We start from the raw sequence: 20,855 nt of genomic DNA, 5'->3' as shown, positions 1-20,855 counted from the left end.
CACCAGGAGATTGTGAGTTCTAGTCCCATGAAAGTGAGCTGGGTGATTTTGGGCCAGTCACCAGGAGACAGGGGAGTTCTAATCCTTAAAACCAGCTGGGGGATTAAAGGCCAGTCCCTCTCTCTCAGCCCAAAACACCTCACAGGGTTGTTGTTGTTGTGGAACAATAGAAGGAGGAAGGAGTATTAGTTGTGTTTTCCAGTTTGTGTTGTTTATAAAAATAATAATAAAGGGCAGGATATATTTAAATAGATAAAATAAAATAAATACGCAATCCCCGTTGTCACTTTGGCTACCTCCCTAATTATGTGGAGCCTGGTTTTCCATTTCCTTTGATCCTGGTTCTTTGGTGTTCGACTCACATTGAAACAGCATTTAATCTCTTCCTGAGGCTTAATATATATTGAGGTTTGCCCACTCACCCCTTTGCCCCAATCCTCCTTTTCCTCTTTTCTCTCATTTCGGTATTAACACGGTCACCCTTCTATATTCTGTTCTTCCCTTCTAGAAGGCGAAAAAGGTTGGTGGCTCTTCCTCACCCCCCCACTCACCCTTTGCATGAATTTCTTCCTCAGGGGAAGACACACAAGCTGAGTTAAGTATGACCTCTTGTTCACCACGTCTGCCTTCCCAAATCGATGGCTGGAGAAAACACGTCCTTTAAAACTCCAGGTCCCATCGGGCCTGGGCACAGTTCCTTCTTGTGGCAGACCGCATTTTGAGCATGGACAAGGGGCAGGAGGTGGCCCAGGGGGTGTTGTCAACCCCCCCCCCCACGCCTCCCTAAGAACCAAAATGTTTTTTGGGGGGTGGGTGGGTTATAGCTATGGTTGGGACCAACTGCGCGTTGGATCCAGCTTGCCAGGAGTGTGTGTGTCTGCCTCGCAGTTCCACCCTCCCTTCTCCTGGTGCATGGATATCTCAGTTTGTTCTTGGGGGTCTCACATTTCTCTCTCTTGGTTTCTCTTTCCACCGCTGCATGTGCCAAATGTGTCCTCCTCTTCCCTTCCTGTATATTGCGTGTTCTCCGGTTGTGATCCCTGCCACCTTCTTGGCATCAAATGTCTTGTGTCTCCTTTCCTTTCCACGTGTCGCTCACGGCGCGTCTATGTCTCTCGTGCCTCATTTCCTCTCCCCTCGTGTCCCCATCGTCGCGTCAAATCCAACATCCCTTGGTCTCTCGCATTGTGGTGGTTTTTTGGTTTTTTTTTTTGTTTGGTTATTATTATTGTTTTTGTCTGTGGCCCGGCTGTGCCTATCCCCACCCTTGCCAGGCTGCCAGGGAAGTTGGGCCGCTCGGAGAGCCTGCGGGTTTACGAGCGGAAGCGGTCTCAGCGAGGCTCAGCCAAAGGCAAACAGCCACGTTCGCGGAGCGATGTGGACATCGAAGCCGCGGCCCGGGCCAACGAGCTGGAAGAAAAACCAACTCTAGAACAGGCTCGGCAGAAGCAGGGAAGTCGCAAGTAGGTGAAGAGGCCGCCATCTCAGCTGCCCCAAGACGGGCAGAGACGGGAGCGTTGTGCAAGAATTACAGAGATGGAAGGGACCTTTGAGGTCTTCTGGTTGTCACAAAATCATATTCTCCAACGAAACACATTCACGGGCTGGGTGTCATCAATCACACTTTCCAATGAAGGGTTTTGGGGTAGAAGATCCAGTAACCTATCTCTACAAGATAAGCATGGAATGTGCTTCTGGCTTTCATCTGCGACACTGCTCCCTCAGGCCTTTCCTCCTCCCCTCCTTCTTACGGCAACTCAGAAACAGGCATAGGAATGATTTACGAGTTGATACTGGTCCAACCCCCTTGCTCAAGCAGGAGACCCTATACCAAAAGGATCATCAATCTTGGAAGGTCCTCTCCGCTCCCTTCCCTGGAGTAGCGTAAACAATGGATGCATTCCCAGGAAGGATTATCTCCAAAGGATGGGAGCATCTTTGTCTGCAAAAGGAATTGTTCCGTTTGGCAGCAATTGTTCCGTTATCCTTGATGCTAAAAGAATTGGCAGAGAGGTGGATGGCAAACAAATTAAATAAATAGATAGATAGATAGATAGATAGATAGATAGATAGATAGATAGATAGATAGATGAGACGACGCTCTCTCAAATTTCTTCCTCAGAAAAAAGGGTGTCCAATTTTGGCAACTTTAAGACTTGTGGGCTTCAACTCCCAGAATTCCCCAGTAAGCCGTGCTGGCTGGGGAATTCTGGGAATTGAAATCCAGAAAGTTGCTAAGGTTGGACACCCCCACTCTAAAACATGAGACTAGGAAAGATGCAGCCTTTAAAAGAACCACTCTGGGCATCAGTGTCTTCTGCTCTGGAGGAATAAAATAGTCCAGCACAGCTTTTGAATCAACCACGCTACTCCTTCAAGTGAACAGCAACTTGTTTATGTGTAAATATAATTTTCAGTAGATGTTAAAAGTATAGCCTCTGAGATTTAAATAAATTTCAGCTAATACTTTTCCTTCTGGCAGCTACGACTGGGAGAAAGGCTTGTGTTGAATTGGGAGCTGTTCATTGACAAATTGGTGGAAATCTGTCCTAAACTATTAAAAAACCAAACAGCATCTCACAAATTACCTTGAATTGGCCCCATTCTAAAATCCTAGGGAGAAAATTCTCCTGTGATGAGTTGAAGATAATTATGGTAGATGTTAATAGCATTTTCTTAAAATGATCTGCCAAGAGCACATACTATAGCTTTTGGCCCTCGGAACTGATCTGTGTTGCAAACCTGGAATTGGATTGCACTGGTTTAGTGGGAAGGAAACCAGGATAATGCTTATTTGGTGAGGGTCCAAGAGCTGTTAGTTGCAAAAGGCCACAATCCTTTTCATTGAGCCCAACCTCCTGACAACTTAATGAACACACCTGTACAGGTAATCCTTGACTTATGGCCACAATTTACCAACATAAGCCATCATGATTATAAGTTGAGCTGGTTGAGTAAGTCCAATTTTACCATAATTTTGATGGCAGTCGTTAGCCAAATCACATGGACGTTAAATGAACCCAGCTTCCCCAATGGGGTCCTTGGCCAGAAATCAGCAAGAATTGCCTCCGATTGCAACCCTTGGAATCATAGGATGTCATAACTGGTCAAAAATGGGAGCCAAGCTCCCATGTTGCAATCATGCATGAGTGGTGCAACAGTGTGAGTACAGCTGTAAGTCATTTTTTTCTGAGGCTGTTGCATTAAACAATGGGCACAAGTGGAGACCTGCCTGTGTTGTTTTTCTTGGCCAGAATTTGGAGGTGGTTTGACATTGTCCTTTCCCTCGGATTCTTCTATCCCAGCTCAGTTTGTACAATCTTGGGGTTTCCTAGGGGTCTCCCATCCAGTTAAAACTCTGCTGTCCTTTTTCCAGACCAACCATAGTTGAGTAGACATTGCTACCGCAGTGGGACCTAGAACAATCATGATCAGCAGAACCAGTCAAGTTGGGGTGGTCTGTAAATGTTGAAGGATGGCTGGACAGATGGATAAGTAAACGCAGGACTGTCCTCACAGTATCTTTTGTCTGTCGCTTTGACTCTTACAGTTTGGAGCCCGGAGGGGCCGGGGGAGGGGAACCCCCGCCGTCCTTTCTGCTTCCCCAGTCTGAGGAGTTTGAGCCGCGTGTTTCGGAACTGGAACTGGACCCGCCAAACTGGCGGGAGCTTGTCCCCCCCGACACCCTCCTCAGGCTGAAGAAAAGTGAAGTAAAGCGGCAAGAAGTGATCAACGGTACGTGAGGGGATTTCCCTATCGGCCCTACCAGGTAGACCAGGCTCAGGAACGCATGGAAGTCAGGCTGAGTTTTATTGTAGCATCTAGAACATCTGTTGTAGCGCCTAGAACTCAGGGTTTTTAAATCTCGTCAAATGCCTATAAATATTCTCAATCAATCCGGTCACAGTTGTCCCAGAGATGCTTCCCACTACCCCCCAAAAAGTAAGTTAACTTTTCTTTGGTTTTTATTTTCTTTGAAAACATTTCGCTTCGCATCTTAAGAAGCTTCTTCGATTCTAACTGAAGAGCCAAAGAAGCTTCTTGCCTGAGAAGCGAAATGTTTTCAAAGAAAACAAAATCCAGTTGTCTTTTGGGGGGAAAAAAGACATTGGGTTAACCTCAGGAACTTTAAGCTGTGTGGCTCAGAATTGCCCAGCTACAATGCTTGTTACTGTTATAACCATAACAAAATGTACTAGGGATTCTATTTAGGTAAAAAAACATTTTGCAAACCAACCAGGCAAAGTGACAGGAAATGGGGATAAATGAATAAAACACAAAACGAGAAAGCAAGTGGACTTTGCAAACCTCATGGAAGATTTAGATTTCCAGCCCATTTTTATTTTTTTTTGCAGTTGCGCATATTTTTAAAATCTTATTAAAGCTTATCATGAGATCAAATACAAATAGAAAGAAAAGTCAAGGAAGTTAAAAAGGAAGAATGCAAAAGTTAAGGTAAAAGAAAGGTAGTGACTTTTGCCTTTTTCAGTGCAGCAGAGTAGAAGAAAAATTACAACCTCAATCTTTTGCTTTACATTCCTAATTACTTCAGACCACTTTTGTAACACCAGAGTCAATGTAATCATTGGAACCTAAAATAAAGTTTCATTTTTGTCTATTTTGAGGATAAAGCCTAAAAGCGGTTTCCCAGTAGGAACAAAACTAGATAAGTTCCTCTCTTTAATTAACACTTAAATTAAGATTTAAATTTAATTTGTCCATCTCTGCCAGCTCCACCACCTCAATTATCTATTCTTCCACGGCGGGAATTGATGCATCTTTCTACCTCGGTGCATACATTCTCATATTGCGGTCAAAAATTGCCTAGATTTCCTATGGGTTGATCTTCCTTCGCCTTTTCTCCTACAGAGCTGTTTATCACAGAGCACGCCCATCTGCGGATGCTCCGGGTGTTGCTTGAGGTTTTCTACCAGCCATTGTTGACCGAGGGATTCTTCACCGAGAGCGAACTGGTGAACATTTTCCCCAGTCTGGAGGACTTGATCGACGAACACAGTGAGAGCACGGCGGCAAACGGGGCGGGGTGAAAGCAGAGTAACTTCCCTGCTAGATTTATTTGGGAATTGCTGTGGTGGGTTGGGTCATTGTCGTGGCATTTTTCCTTCTCCTTGAGTCATCCTTTGTCTGTCTCCTCTTTTCCCAGAAGTTTTTCTGGAAAACATGAAGAGGCTGAGGGAGGAGAATAATTTGATTGTCTCCGAAATTGGAAGCACTCTGCTGGCTAGAGTAAGAGCAAGGGTTTAATCTGGGTTTTTTAACACGTTGGGTGGAAAACAGCCGGAAGGGGCAAAACTGGTAAGGCGGGTGTCAAGTTTCCAAGTGATGAAATCCATTTTAAAAAGAAAAGCACAAAGTCCATCTTCCAAGGTAATTTCTTCTATTTAGGAAAACATCAAATTGGAAAAGTCCGTGGTAATTCTGGATCTGACGCATATTACCCGGAATTACCCCAAATATTAGAAGTTAGAAACAACTCCCCAAAAGTCACGTTCTCCAACAGAAGTAATTCAACGTTGCTTGATGTCATAAATCTCCATCTCCAGTGTCTGGGCACGGGTAGCTCGGGTTCCCACGGGAAGAATGATCACCTAGCCAAAACAACTCTATCTATCTCCATTCCTTCGCCCTTGGGAATGTGGCAAGCCCGAAGCCCTTCGCCCATGACTGCCAAAGAGAAAATAAGAAAAAGAATATGTACTAAGCCTAACTAAAATGGCTACACGTATGTCCATACTGAGCTTGACAGGAAATTCTAATGGTGCTCCCTGCAGACACAACCATTCAGCACTGTTTTGGACTCTCAAAACCATCTAAAAATCAAACAAATGTCCACTGACCACGGACAGTGGGAGGGCAAGGCTTGGGGTTTAAACCCTGGGGCTGGGAATGGTGGGGGCAAGGAAGGCATTTCCGTAGTTGACCTTCTTGCTGACTTTTCCCTAGTTCGATGGGTCTGAAGGAAACTGGTTTCAGAAGATCTCCTCTCGGTTCTGTAGCCGCCAATCCTTTGCATTGGAACAGCTGAAGGCAAAGCAGAAGAAAGAAACTCGTTTCAACCAGTTCATCCAGGTAAGCGCTAGGAGCGGAGAAGGATCTGCTGTTCCTGGGACAGGACTAGGATGGGTGGGCGGATGGACGGACGGAGGTGATAAGTAGGTAAGTAGGTAGATGATGGATGGATGCGTTGGGTAAGGTAGATGATGGATAGATAAATAGAGAAGGAGGATGAGTAGATAGATTGGATAGATAGATAGGAGGTGTCATACCCGTCAGAGTCTGAATCCGAGGGGGAAGACGAACAGCTGACAGGGAGCGGGAGAGTTGGCTGTGGAGGAAACTGGGGAAGGGCAAAGCCCGGCTGGGCAGAGCAGGGGAGAGGGAGAACAAGGGAGAGGCAGTTCAGAGGAAGACCCAGGCCCACCCCCTCTTCATCCTAGGGCACACAGGGAGGAACGGAGGAGGGAGCAACGTGAGTTTATCTTGTGTTGACTTTGCTTATCTGTGTTCCTGGCATCCTCCCAACCATGTTGAGTTATTGCCATGCCTTCATGTCTGAAATTCTTGCTCCTGCCAGCTGGACTAATTGCCTCATTTTGGACATATAGTTACAGTTTGTGTTGACCATGTTTTGGACTTGATTCCCTGCAGCCAAAGGCTGTTCCTGGGAGAGTTTTTCTCCAGCCCAGAAGGTAACCAGGACATTGGGGGCAAAGTTGGAGCTAATAAAGGGACTCCTACTGATTATCTGACTGTGTTGCCCTTTGTGCCACGCCCCGGGTCAACACAATGGATGGATGGATGGACAGAAAGATAGGTGGAGGATGGATTGATGGAGAGAGATGGAGAGAGGTTGGATAAAGTTGGATGGACGGTTTTGAGAGCATCTTCTTCATGGGAATGACCAGCTATACAGATCTGAAAGCCAACCCCACCGAGGGCCTTTCCATAGTACCTTTCCCAGGCACCTTTTTCCTGATTGGTGAATTGTTTCCCTCCTTTTTTTTTTTTCCCCACAGGAAGCAGAAAGCAAACCTCGATGCCGGCGATTACAACTGAAGGACATCATTCCTATTGAGATGCAGAGGCTAACCAAGTATCCATTGTTGCTCCACTCTATCGCCAAATGCACCGGTGAGCGGGGAGGAGACCACAGCACACCAGCCCCTCCCCTCCCGGTTCTCCACCGTCTCCCAGAGTTTGTCCAAATCCATATTTGTTGCGTTGATAACACTATCTTAACTATCTCATCCTCTGCCGTCTCTTTCTATCATTCCCGACATCTTTCCCGATTTCATGGAAAATTGACCTGTCTAAATTTCAAGTGGAAAGATCCCCGTGTTAAGGAACATATCCCCACAAAACTTTCATGTTTTTTTTTTCTTGTCCAGAGGAAGCTGAGGAGCGTCAGAAGGTGGAAAAGGCGGCCGAATGTTGTCGTCAGATCCTCAACCACGTCAACCAAGAAGTCCGCGTTATGGAGAATTTACTGGTAAGGATCCTTCCTTGAGCGATCATTTAGTATAGGTATAGGAATAGATGTAAGAGGAAGATATTTAATATATTGAATGACTCCTCTCATCCGGGACATCAGCTCTTTGAACTATTACCATCGAGAAGGAGATTCAGGGTATTAAGAACAAGGACGACTAGATTTAAGAACAGTTTTTATCCAAGTGCAGTTTTGAGTTTGAATGCAGGGTCATAAGATTTTTGTGGAATTTAATGGCTGAAAGTAATGGGGTATTTACATTTTTAAATTGTATAGAGATTATTGTATAGTCTGTTGTGTTTAATTTTATTTTTTCTTTCAATGGTGTTATCCAGTTTTACTTGTGGAAGAGCACCTCATTTCGTTGCACCCGCTTGCGAGTGTAATGACAAATAAATTCTTATGTCTTATGTCTATGTCTTGAGCGATCATTTCTCCTTCGGAAAAAAGTCCTGCCCTTGTTCTTCACCCCTTTAATGTTGGTTTTAAAACAACAGACATCATGATGTTTTTTTTCAGAAACTCAAAGACTATCAGCGGCGTTTGGACCTCTCCAATCTTAAACAAAGCACAGATCCCCTGCTGAGTGAATTTCGGGTGAGTCCCAACGAAGTATTCGACCCATTGGGCCGTGGGGACAGAGGAAGCCGTAACAGTGAATGAATTGTCCTTTTAAAACTCTATACAGGCAGTCTTCGAATTAGGACCATAAATGAGCCTAGCAATAGCAGTCATAAAGCAGGCCATCATGAGACCGGACCTGATTTTAATGACCTTTTTTTTAAAGGAGGAATTAAGAGAAAGCTTTGTTTGCTGTGGTCATTTTTCTTTTCTGGAAACCAGAAATAAACACCGATAGGAGAGGGGGAAAAAAGTAAACTGCAGCCATGTGTTCCTGTTGAATTTTGGCCTGCTGTGCTGTGATTGGAAGCGTAAGATTCCTCAGGGGAAAATGCGGACATCCGACTGTAGTGACTCCTTGGTGGAGGTATTCGTCAGAGATGGAAAAGTAAGGCTAACGCACAGAATCTAACCAGCCTTTTCCCCACAGAACACAGATATCACCAAGCGAAACCTTGTGTACGAGGGACCCCTGACATGGCGAGTTACCAAGGATAAATCAGTAGGTGAGTGGGACCATCTGGAGCTCCAGGAATAAGGGCATGGGGAAAATATGAAGTAAACATCAAACTAGGATTTAGGGGTTTGGGAACTGGGTCTGGGGTGTCCTGATGTTGGAGAGCAACAATCCATTTGGGAGGAGGCCTCAAGAAAGGAATTAGCCTGGCGTTGCTAAAATGTAAACACAAGAAGGCAAGGTCTGACCATCTTTTTGGATGCCTCTGAGCCTTATCTAGTCTCCCGCACAAGAGCTGCCAGGGTGGGGAGATTCTTGTACTATAGACAGGGAACAATAAAGTACATAGTCGGAACTCTACATGTGCTGGTTTGGTTGTTCGTGCCTGGCACCATATAGGAGATTAATATGGAGCAAAGTCAAACAGAAGCAGACATGTTACAGGTTCAGAGCAAAAGCAGCAACTCAGGTGCTCAGAAACAGACATCAGTTTCACTTTAGTTCAGCTGGACGCACAGCAGAGGAGAGAAACAGTTTCATTTTCAATAGACAGACTCGGAGCTTAACACAGCCGCAGAGCTTAATATAGAGCCACGCCTACGCTACTTCTAGTTTCAGTTTCCAAACAGTCCTCATTGGCTGACTTAGTTGCTGTGCCTATTCATTGGCTGACCTTGTTACCAAGCTCTATTCCAGTTCACGAATATACTCTGACAAGATGGCATCCTTACGCACATTAAAAAAAGAAGAGGGGTTCTGGCGGAGTGGTCATAGCTGCCATCTTGACTTCTTTTTTGACCTGTCTGTAGACCTCATCTTGACTTCTTCGACGCCTCTGTCCGATCGTCTCTGTTGAGGCAGCCAAAATAAGAGGGGAAATTCCCAAGCGCGGCCTGAGTGGGTTTTCCTTCAACCAAATTCTCATAGCTGTCACATCCTTCCTGCGCCATACCTCCACCTACGTCCTAGTTGGTTTAACCCCCCAACCGTTGAGGTGTATTCCCCACCTTCTCTGGAGTTTCTCCTCATTAATAACGGAAAAGTAAGGAGAGGTGCAGTTCAGAAAAACGGGCCTGATCCCGATTCCAGTGGGCCTTAATTTTCTGTCTTGTTCGACATTACTGAGTAGGACTTCTGCAGTAGAGTCAGTTTTTGACTTACAACCCCCAGTTGGGCCTAAAATTTCCATTGCTAAGGGAGGCAGTTGTGAAGTGAGTTTTGCCCTATGTTACGGCCTTCGTTGCCACAGTTAACTTGGCCTTCCATCCTTCCGAGGTACATAAAATGAGGACCCCAATTGTTAGGGGCAAGAGGCTGACTGTAAACCGCTTAGAGAGGGCTGTAAAGCCCTGTGAAGCGATATATATATATAAGTCTTAAGGGCTATGGCTCGTGCTCCTCCCGAGCAGCTTTTTTTTCATACTTCTCATACTTCTCACGTTCTCTTGATCCCTTCCAGATGTTCACGTCCTCTTGCTGGATGATATCTTGGTCCTTCTCCAAAAGCAGGAAGAGCGCCTGGTGCTCAAGTGTCACAGCCGCACAATCACCCCAACCCCTGACGGAAAACAAATGCTGTCCCCCATCATCAAGCTCAATTCTGCCATGACCCGTGAAGTGGCTACAGGTGGGTGCCGGAGAAGGTCGTGGGAATTGGAAGAGGATGCAGAGGATTTCGGCCTTGGGTGCTTATTTGTTGGTCTGGGCCTCTGCCCAAATTCTCATTCCGGGTTGGGTTTGGTCCAGCCTTGAAATATAAAGGTTGTTTTCTTTGGGAGCGGACTCCAAGGAGAATTCACCTGTCTTGTAGACATCAAAGCTTTCTACGTGATCTTCAGCTGGGAGAACGGAGCTCAGATCTATGAACTGGTGGCTCAGACCGTGTCGGAGAGAAAGAAGTAAGAAATCGGGGTGGGAAGAGGGACTTAATTTGCCCATCAAGCAACCAGATTACAGGTAGTCCTTGACTTACAACATTTAGCGACTGTCCGAAGTTACAACGGCACAGTGACTTACGACTGTTTTTCACACTTACGTTGCAGCTTCTCCGTGGTCACATAATCAAAGTTCAGATGCTTGGCAGCTGATTCCTGTTTATGAGGGTTGTACTGTGCCAAGGTCATGCAACCTCCTTTGGCGACCTTCGGTCAAGCAAAGTCAAATGGGGAAGCCAGATTTGCTTGACAACCGTCTTACTAGCTTAACCACTGCAGCGGTTCACTCAGCAAGAAAGGTTTAGTTTAGTTTATTGTCACTGCGCCTCGTACAACGAAATCAAACACCATCTTCAGTGCACATCATGACCGTGGAAATGAACACAAACACACATCTTTCACCCTCCACAGATTGAACCGAAAAACCCCGACACCACACCAACACTGCACTATAGAGCAGAATTCAACAGAGCTACTGCCCTGTTTTTCAGCCTATTTGTCCTTGTTTTTATTATTGTCCTGTACCGTCTGCCAGATGGTAATAGTTCAAAAAAAAAAAGGGGTGCCCAGGATGAGATGGATGTTTTAGGATGTTTTGAACATTAAGGCAGCGGGAGCTATAAAGCTCTTCCAAAGAGGGGAGAGGGCAACCCAGGATCTTCTGGGCAATGACGTTCACCCTCCGGAGTGCTGTCCTATCTGCCCCGGTGCAGTTGTAAAATGGGGCAAAATGCACTTAACAGATGTCTTGCTTAACCACAGGAATTGTGGTCGTAAATCGAGGACTACCTATACTGACTGGGGTGGGAGATTAGTTTGGAAGAAGGAGCATCTCCTCTACTTGCCCCCTCCCCCTGAATTGGGGTGATTGGGAGAAGTCTTCTGCCTTTATTTAAAACACCCACTTAGTTGAGCTGTGTTCACACAAAGTTGTGACAGAAAGATGGTGCTGGGGTTGTGCCAAATCTCGTCACAACAGAAAAGCTTTGTTTGCGTTTGCTGGGAAATTCAGGGAGAGGTGGGAATTCACAGTCCCAAAATCTCTGGTGGATGCCAGGTTGGCGAAGATGGTGCCGCTGATTCATTCTCTCTCTCTCTCTTTTTTTTTTCATCCTAGCTGGTGCAACATAATTAGCGATACTGCCGGTTCACTGAAGCTACCCGCTTCCAGTGCCAAACCTCGGCTTTCGGTAACAAACCGAATCTCACCACATAGTCCCAGCTAGTAAGTTATGTTATAATGAGAAAGGGGAGGCGGGGTGGGAAGGGATAATGGGAGACTATAATCACCAACTTCTTTTAACGACCCCATCGTCCCTTGCGGGGTGGAGTCTCCCGGTCAGCTGCTTGGCCTCCTCTTCAGAATCGGACTCCTACCGGGGCATGACTCTAGGCAGTATGTGACCAAGACTGACATCTCCCTTTTTTTTCTTGTCAGCTATTCAGAAACACTCCTGGGTGGAGCAGAAAATGGCGGCCCCCTCAAGGAGGCACTGCAGTCAGAGGGTAAGGAGGAAGGTTGGAGGAGGAAAAGGGAAAAGGATGGGGCGGACAACTTGCATTCTTACCTCGTCAATGAAACCAACTCTGTTGGGATTGTCATTTCAGAAAAACCGGTGTGGTATGATTAACACCAGGAGTGGCCAACTTTGGCCACTTTTAAGACTTGGTGGACTTTAACTCCCAGAATTCTGGGAGTTGAAGTCCTCGAGTCTTCAAAGGAACCAAGGTTGGCCACCCCGATTTACACTTTCAGATTTAAATTCAGGGCAGGTAGATCTGAGCTAGATTTCCGAATCGATTCCAGAAAAGGTATGTTTGAGGAGGCCGCAGGAGCGTCTTGAGCCATCCTGACTGATTTGTAAACATCCAGTTTAATAATTTGAGTTTTCAGTTTGACCTGGAGGTTCACCTTAGAACCAGATCTTTCGATATTTCACAGACCGATTGTAGACCTTGTTTACGTGGCTTTTACTGCCCTCTTGAGTTTGGGGGAAGACCACAGTGGGGAATCTGACGGTGTTTTGCTTTTTGCTATCCCAACTCAGAACAAGAAAAAGATGGAATGCTAGAAGGTGGAGAGTTTGAGGAACGGAACCCTGTTGGTGGAGCAAAGATGGACAAAGTGGTGGAGACCTTCATGACTGACCTACAGACGTTCTGCAGATCTCCACCTCCTGGCCAGGCCTCTCTAGCCTCTTCTGCACAGGACCGAGGTTCTTGATAAGCACCTTCCCCCTTCCCCTCTGTTGAGCAAGTCTGTTGCCCACAGGGATGTGAAGGGGACCATCTTGTCTCCTTCCAGTTTTGGCCCTGAAGAGGCTACTCCAGATACCGGACGAAGGAGAGGCCCTCTTTCCCGTAGAACCTACAGATCTTTCTCCAGAGAATGGAGGCCCCCAGGAGGGAGAAGAGGAATGGAATGGGACGTTCAGGATTGAAGGAGATAACAGCAGGAGGCTTCCAGGTGAGTCCTTGACTTACAGGTCGGTCTTAAATTAAGCCCAATGTTTTCATCGCTAATCGAGACAGTTGTTCAGTGAATTTTGGTCCGTTTTGCGACCTTTCTTGCCACCGTTGTTAAGTGGCAGGAGGACTAGCTGTCAAGGCTGATGGTTTAAGAGCTGACCAGCTGATGCAATGAGAGGAATGAGTCTGCAAGGTCTTTGGCTACTATCCCTTTAAGAGCCAGTGTAATAGGAGGAGGCCCTACTGACGTGTTCATTGGTTTGAGTTTCTTCCCTGCTGTAATTGCTGTTTGTTTCGTTGAGTTTCTTCCCTGCTGTAATTGCTGTTTGTTTAGATCAGGGGTCAGCAACCTTAAACACTCAAAGAGCCACAAAGGTCCTAACAGGAAGCCCCCCCCCCCCCATTCAATTCTGGAGCCACATGGAAGTCCGGTTTCCCCACCACCATAGAGTCTCCTCCTAGAGTGGCGTCCTTTTTTTCTCTACCTATCCTAACCCAAAGCCCTATCAATTGTGGAGCCGACCGGCGACAGGGAGCTACAGCAGAGGGGTGAAAGAGCCGCATGCGGCTCCTGAGCTTTAGATAGTGCTTGTAGCATGTGTATGTATAGTATTCCTCTATTCCTATTGTAGATAAAAACCACTATTTGATACCAACAACTGTTGGCTGTACTTGCTCCCGGACTGATAGTTGTGATAGACCTGTGCAAGCTCTGACACTAGCTATATTTATACCTGAAGTTAAAAAAAAAAAAGAAGATACTAAGCAAATATCAACCCATTATGCTGTAAAAGCATTTATCTCCACAGCAGGTTCTTTGAATGGCCCTCCAGATCCAGAGTGGAGTTCTGAACACCTGGATAAGGAAAGTCCCCGTTTCTCCATCGTTCTGTCCCTCCAGCAATCTGACGGGGTGAAGCATCACTTAAAGCTTCTAGAAGATGCAATTCAGGGTCTGAAGGTGAGCGTGGAAGGCCCCCTAATTCCATCCCATCCCTTTCCCTGAGCCGTCGCCTGTCCAAGGTGGATGGTGGAACATTGTCCTTAAGGGGTTTGGCTTGTTCCCCAGACATTAAAATGTTTGGCAAGTTCTTGGTGGAGACAGGAGAAGATGGAAGCAGTCCCCTCACCCATGGCTCTCTCTGAAGTTTGAAGCTTTTCAATGAAAAGGAAAAGCAAGACAATAATACTTCCCAAGACTGAAACTTCATTCAGACTGAGATGCACAATGTAGCAGAAGAGAAGGCAGGGCTGGGGGCAGAGTGAAGGGAGACATCAGTCTAGAATCCTTATGTTGTCACAAATGGTCCCAAGTCCAGCCCTTCTTGAATTCTCTTGACTCTTGTTTGGCCAATCAATTTATCTATCAGCTTAATACTGAACTTCAGTTGACTTAGATTCTTATGTATAGGCCTTAAAGCAGGGTGTCAACCTTGGCAACTTTATGACTTGTGGACTTCAACTCCCAGAATTCCTCAGCCAGCAAAGCTGGCTGAGGGATTCTGGGGGTTGAAGTCCACAAGTCTTAAAGTTGCCAAGGTTGGACACCCCTGCCTTAAAGCTTTGAACAGCAACTTAATGCATGATCCTAATTCTTTGCAGCTGATAGATGAGAGGCCATATTCCTTGCAAATTTCACTAAGGGTGACTCTCTCTTGTCTGTCTTACCAGGATATAGAAACAGAATACTGGAGGCTTCAGCAGCTGGTGGGGAAGTTTACGTCATCTCAGCAATCTGGTTCCACATGAGACTTGGCCAAGCGAGGTAGGCAATAGACAACAGCAGGCAAGGGTTGAGATGCCAACCCCCATCCCGTGGACCCACAACAATCAAGGATGAGAGTTGAGTCTGACTGGCAGATGCTGGTCTATTCGTTTGAACATTTGAAATAAACACTTTTGCAGGGGAAAAGTAAAATAGGCCCCCAGTTTTAGTCCAGGGAAACTAGGGCCTTCTCTGTGAAAAGTCCCGGAATCCCTGGTTTTTGTGCTCTTGAATTATGACCACATTTGGGACCAGAAGTTCAGCCACTTAGCAATGTATTCATTAAGCAAGTCATCCCCTGACCGGATCTGATTTTACGACAATTCTACTGCAGTCGATTAGAGAGTTGTTCCTGTGGTTAAGTGAAGCCTGCGGTTGTAGAGTGAATTCATTGTGAAGCTAATCCACCTTCACGCGCATACCCCTTTTTGACTTTGCTCATCAGAAACCAGCCGGGAAGGCCCCCAATTGCAATCACGTGAGCCCAGGAGCCCTTGTGAATGCAAGCCAGTCGCCAGTCAGTGACTGCCGGGGGTGGCGCGACAGTCATAACGTGGAGGGTGGGTTTTACAGAAACGTCACGCCCCCTTTCTCTTTTTCTAGGCTGATGACCGATCCCTTTATGGTTCTAGGCGATGAGGGCTTTTGTATCTGAGTGGTTATTCTTTTTGGTTTTTTTCCAGGCCTTTTGGAAGCAAATGAAGGAAGAGACTGGGCTAATCCGTTTATCCTGCCAGCACGAGGCAACCCCACGGGGATCTAAGCTACTGCTTGATTTGTATAGGGAGCGATGCTGTGGATTTTGTACATAGAATTTTCTGCCTAAAACACATTATAAGGGGAAATGTTTAGAGCACGGGTATCCAATATTCACAACTTTTAAGACCTTGGGGACTTCAACTCCCAGAATTCCCCAGCCGGCATGGCCGGCTGGGGAATTCTGGGAGTTGAAGTCCACACACATCTTCAAGTTGCCAAGGTTGGACACCCCTGATTTAGAGGTCGAAGCATCTTATTTAGAAAAAGTCCTGCAAAACCTTTCAGGTCGGAAAGACAGATGCTTTGGGGTGGATCACCTTCCCTTTTTAAGCCAGGGAAATAGTTTACAGTGCTGATTCTCAGGGGTGACATATTACAAAACTGGGATCTGATGATCTTCTCTCTCGGCCAAAATAGGTGGTTGGGCTAACCAAGAACTCAGATGCCTGAGACCAGAGTCCATCATTCGATGGGCTGTTTCCTAAGAGGCTCTCAAGATACCTCAAAGAGGGTGTGTAAGTAGGAGGCGAGTGCAATTGTGCCTTCCCTCAAAAGTTCATCCTCAGCTCCCAGGAGTGTAACTCCTCACCCATTAGCGGTATTATCTTCTACACACACATATCACTGTTGTTGTTAGAAAATGCAGTTGCAGTTGCCAAGCTTCCGTAGGCAGGAGAAACAAACTCACTTCTAAAAGCTCTCCTGTTTATTTTTTTGGATTAATATTTTATCCTCACATAGATGCACATAGGTAAACCCTGCAGACCTACCTATTTTTTTCTACCAATCTTGGTCTGAACTCATTTAATAAGGTCCCAAGTTTTCTGCCACTTCTTCCTGCCCCGTCATGCTTTTTCTCCAGCCTGCCAAACCCAACCCAGCTCAACCATCACCACCGGAAGGGTGAAATTCTTACAAAAATGGAATAAGATAGGTAAAAGTTCAGGTTGGTACTTTCTCCATGACACACCTTAAAAAAAAAACAAAAAACCTGTTACCTCCAGTCTTCCTGGCCTCCATATCTTGCAAAAAGGTTGGGTCTACATTGAATGACCCACCACACAAGCCATGTTAGCTGGGGACTTCAGGAAACTGTCCTCTCAGCTTATCTTGAGGGCTCCTCAGGTTAGCGAAGGCAGGTTGCCAACGATGGACCTGCGGGCTGCAATTCTAAAGAACTTCCAGTCCAAATATAAATGTTTTAAGATTGGGTGAAATGTTTCCATGGTTCTGGGGTTGAAGGGAGTGCCTTTCTGAGTTGCTTTAGATATCTCCGAGAACTTCTCCAGCAGGGAGGGAGATTAGCAACAAGCGTGCTTCCCAGAAAGACTACTTTGCTTCTTGCAGCCAGCCTTCCCTTGGGTACAAACGGAGATAATTGAACCTTGAGTGCAATACATCCTGAATCTCTTTGTCTCAACGCAAGGGTTCCCATCGCCTCAAGCTTAATTATTGTTGGGGAGCTGAGCAAGGAAAAAGGTCCCCCCCCTCCTTTGAAAAGTTAGCCATTCCCGAAGCTTCCTTCCAATTAGACCTTTCCTGTTCATAGGCCCCTCCATCTTCCGTCATCTTTTCACTAGAGGGGGAGAAAACAAACCCCATCCCTTTTGGGAGTGAAAACTCCAAACCGCATATCACGGATCAGATCGTGAGTCTGTTGTAGAAGTTGGGACTTCACATTCATCCCGTTCAACCTTGAGCCATCCATCCCGTGCGCCTTGCCTGCCCCCGCTCGCCTGTCCATCACAAACCACGCACAAGCATCCCTTTCTTTTGAACCCTCCCATAACGCAACGCACGGTGACCTCACGGCTTTTGACCATCTGCTGTTCTGCACTCTGCTCAGCAGGTGGTGCCCTCACTATGTGTCTGTGTAGGCATGCGTGCAGTGCACACCTACACCCGTTTGCGTGCATAACAGGTGCTACTTCTTTGGGGTTTTCCGTGGGTTGAGGCAATTCATTGTTCAAACCCCGGAGGGATTTCTCAGCCTCTTTGCAGTGGTTGCATAAGTGTGTAAACTCGCTGGATAGAGTTGGTCCCAGGGAACAAACGTGTTTTAAAAGGTCGGGGAAGATTTGGCTGTGTTGAGATCCACGCAGCAGCCAAACCTTCCTTTCACTTTTCTTGCTTCCTCATTAGTTGGGTCTTCGGTTCAATCAGGATTGGCGGGTGGGTGGGTTTAGTCATTGCTAAGCAACCACAATCTGCTTCCTTGGGAAAAAGAAGTATTTCTGCACAGAATGGCAAATGATGAGTTAATTTGGGGAGATAACAGGGAAGTTTCTGAGAAAGAAATTGAATCCATCCAAGAGGAGAGGAAAAAAGTTTTCATATAGGGAGGAGAAAAGTGATGGTGCCTAACCCACCGAGGGAATATAGAACAGGGGGAAGAGGTGAGAGCCCAATGCACCAGCATCTTCAGAGACAGGCCTTCATCTAATTGCTTCCAAGTGTTTTTATACTGTCTTGATAATGTGCTTGTATTTTAAGAAAAACTTGTTTCTTTTTGGGGGGGAACTGGGAAACAGTTCCGATGTTAAGGGAATGATGAGGAATCCAGGGCTGTTTTATGTAGAGTGAGATCATGTTTAGTTGTGTCTATTTTTTTTTTTAAATCCATTGCTGTACAAAGCGTGTAAACCGATATATTCCATGATTTTTTTTCTTCTTTGACCTCCCAGTATTATGAAGTATAAAGTTTTAAAAGGGATGGAGAAAAGGATGTTGGTCTGAAGACCTGTTTTCGCAGCTGATGTATTTTGCAGTGTTAAGAAATATTCTCAAGATCGCCCCGTTAGAAACTCCCTCCCCTACAGATATTTCAGTTACATTTCTGGCTTTCCTCTCTTGTTTTAGGGCAGAAATGAAAGAATACATTTTTCTTTTGCATTTCTATAATCAGCCCATGCTGTGCTCTGTGTTTCTTGCATAGTTGTACCATAGAAGAAAATGTGATGATGACTGCATATTTTATGCCTCAAAACAGACATGAAAAGCCATTTCCTAGTTTTGATGAAAGTGGAGAAAAATGTTGGTGCACATTCAGGATTCCTGGCAGAACACTTTTGGTGCATAGCTCTATTTTATTTTACCCGCTTGCTTGTGACTGGGTCATAGTCCCCAATTCCAAACTCTTGGGAATAGAGAAGCTTAACCAGTGATGTGAAAATCCTCCGTTTGCCAAATTCAGTATTCTTAACCAGAGTTCAAAATCCAGTGGTTTGGGGATAAATATCCATTATATTAATGAAGATCCTTATTATAGGGATGGGCTATTTTGCAGTCTTTATCTGTAGATGATTTTACTTGCTACACCGTACATTAGCTCATAACTTCCTGAGAATCTGGATGCTGGTATCGTTTAACCAGCTTCAACAATTTGCTCTGGCTTTATTTTGCTCTTATCATTCGCCCGCCCCAAAATAGCAGAAATTTTAAAATTGTAAATACCATTTGGGACCAAAATATTTAAGGCTACTACTGCTCTTTTTCCAAGCTGAGCCGGACAGCTTAAAGATTCTTAAATATTTATTTGTACCTGTTCTCTCAATTCTATACCCGTCTCTTTGTCTATTTGTGTTTGAAATTTTCTGACCTGGGAAAACATCTGTAAATGGATGTGCAATTTTTGTTCTTCAAACCCATCCTGGACAAGTGGCACCAAGTTCACCTTAGTCCTACCTTTTCTTGGAGTTTCATGGTCAATGGTCTTGAGAATGTTTTCATAATGGCGACATGGTAGGTTAATGCTCAGTTAGTTGAATGTTTAATTGTGGATATCAGTTCACATGTAAAGCAGAAGGCAGGCTGGCTTTACGGAGCAGTTTTTGATAAGAAAGCATCATGAGAATGGTAGAAAGGAGGAAGGCCTCTTGAGAACGAAGCCCGACAAGGTTGTCATCTGTTTAATGATGGGATGAAAAGGCAGGGTTAGGGTATTACGGGATCTTGCAACGTTTCCTATCCTTCCTTAGGAGCATAGGGGTTTGAGATTCCTGTCTGCATGCATCCCATCATTTTTATTAGCTTCCTTGGTCTAATCCTGTCTACATCTGCTGGACTGCAACTCCCAGAATTCCTTCTAGCAAAATGTATAGGAATTCTGGAGGGATCTAAGGTAGAAAAGATGTGAAAATTACGTAAGTTGCAAAAGGGGTAAAGACAGATGAGTAAACCAAAGACAATCTTGTAAAAAAATATAAATAATATTCATATATATAAATATATATATATATATATGAATATAATAAAAAATAAACCTTATCTTTCCATTTCCTTTGTCCTTCTCATGTATTTGGTTATTTATTTCTTGGTTTTGGGTTCTCCTGAGCTGCGATAGTAGGGTTGCCACAAATCTTCACCCTTGTGTTCTCCAGCCTGAAAACAGCACAATTTCCCCAAAACCCTTGTAGGGGGCTCTGCCTCTTAATAGGTTGAGTGGGAGAGTTCATGGGTTGGAGTCTCTGTTAATATATGGATTTAAACCAATATCTTGCCTTGCCGTAATGGCTCTCCAGAAAGATGAGGGGAAAGGAAAAAGACCTAACTCCAAGAAGATGATGTCTAATCTTTCTTGGAACTGAATGTCTGGTAGTGTAGAGGAGGAAGGAGGAGAAGGAGAAGAGGAGGGAGAAGAAGAAGAGGGAGGAGGAGGAGGAAGAAGAAGAGGAAGCAGCAGCAGCAGAAAGTCGAAGAAGAGGAAGAAAAAGAGGAGGAGGAAGAGGAGGAAAAAAGAAAACCAGCCTCTGCTTCTGGTCCTTAATAAACTTTTCGACAACTCCTGTAACTACATTTCCCAGGATTCCTCGGGTAAAATGAAACTATCCAAGCAGCCTGGAGTTCTATTCCAGAAGAACAAGACGCAGCTAGAATCGCTCTCATCCTTTGGTGAGGTTAAGATTCCTTCCATGACCCTCCTAAGGTTAAATTTTAATTATTATTCTGGTAATTAGCAGCTCAACCCAAGGACAGTTGCAGTGCCGAAATTCTGGGATTGTTTGTGTGTGTCTTTCGAATGGTCTTGCTGTGGAAAAATAAGTGCCATTGAATTGAATGAGACCTCTCTCTCCCTCCTTACCTCCCTCCCTCTCTCTCACTCACACACACACAGACTACACCCTACCCTGCCTTTACTGCCTTTCACCTGTGAGTAGAGATGCAGCGAATAGATATTTTATTGCTTTTGAGGCCAGCGGGAGCAGCTGGTGTAAAATTTTCCATCTCTCTTTTTCTTTTTTTTTTATACACTCCATAAATTAATGCAATATTTACAAGAAGAAGAAGAAGAAGAAGAAAAAAAGAGGAATGGGACTTTTTAACAACTTCTTCATATCCACC

General features: G+C 45.2%; 1 protein-coding gene across 15 annotated transcripts in view; it reads left to right on the top strand.

Annotated features, from left to right (window-relative positions):
• The window catches only part of ARHGEF1 (Rho guanine nucleotide exchange factor 1), a 59,700-nt gene extending 39,911 nt beyond the window's left edge, over positions 1–19,789 (top strand). For 5 of the 15 annotated variants that reach the window (XM_087940118.1, XM_087940114.1, XM_026715391.2 and 2 more), the window contains 18 exons: positions 1,275–1,463; positions 3,551–3,735; positions 4,870–5,016; positions 5,165–5,247; positions 5,965–6,090; positions 7,038–7,152; positions 7,410–7,510; positions 8,030–8,107; positions 8,562–8,637; positions 10,048–10,215; positions 10,399–10,486; positions 11,640–11,747; positions 11,961–12,028; positions 12,571–12,738; positions 12,828–12,989; positions 13,786–13,952; positions 14,663–14,756; positions 15,440–19,789. In XM_087940118.1, coding sequence (XP_087796244.1) covers positions 1,275–1,463; positions 3,551–3,735; positions 4,870–5,016; positions 5,165–5,247; positions 5,965–6,090; positions 7,038–7,152; positions 7,410–7,510; positions 8,030–8,107; positions 8,562–8,637; positions 10,048–10,215; positions 10,399–10,486; positions 11,640–11,747; positions 11,961–12,028; positions 12,571–12,738; positions 12,828–12,989; positions 13,786–13,952; positions 14,663–14,740 — 2,107 coding nt within the window. In that variant the 3' untranslated portion in view covers positions 14,741–14,756; positions 15,440–19,789. The remainder of the gene's footprint in view (positions 1–1,274; positions 1,464–3,550; positions 3,736–4,869; positions 5,017–5,164; positions 5,248–5,964; positions 6,091–7,037; positions 7,153–7,409; positions 7,511–8,029; positions 8,108–8,561; positions 8,638–10,047; positions 10,216–10,398; positions 10,487–11,639; positions 11,748–11,960; positions 12,029–12,570; positions 12,739–12,827; positions 12,990–13,785; positions 13,953–14,662; positions 14,757–15,439) is intronic. The other 10 variants (XM_087940119.1, XM_026715394.2, XM_087940123.1 and 7 more) reach the window with 5 other exon arrangements.
• Positions 19,790–20,855: the final 1,066 nt, after the last annotated feature.

This window comes from Pseudonaja textilis, chromosome 10 (assembly GCF_049901715.1).
Source record: "Pseudonaja textilis isolate UNSWEBS1 chromosome 10, rPseTex1.2, whole genome shotgun sequence".
Classification (NCBI taxonomy): Eukaryota; Metazoa; Chordata; class Lepidosauria; order Squamata; family Elapidae; genus Pseudonaja; species Pseudonaja textilis.
The sequence above is the reverse complement of the archived record's forward strand: the minus strand, read 5'-3'. Positions and strand labels throughout refer to the sequence as shown.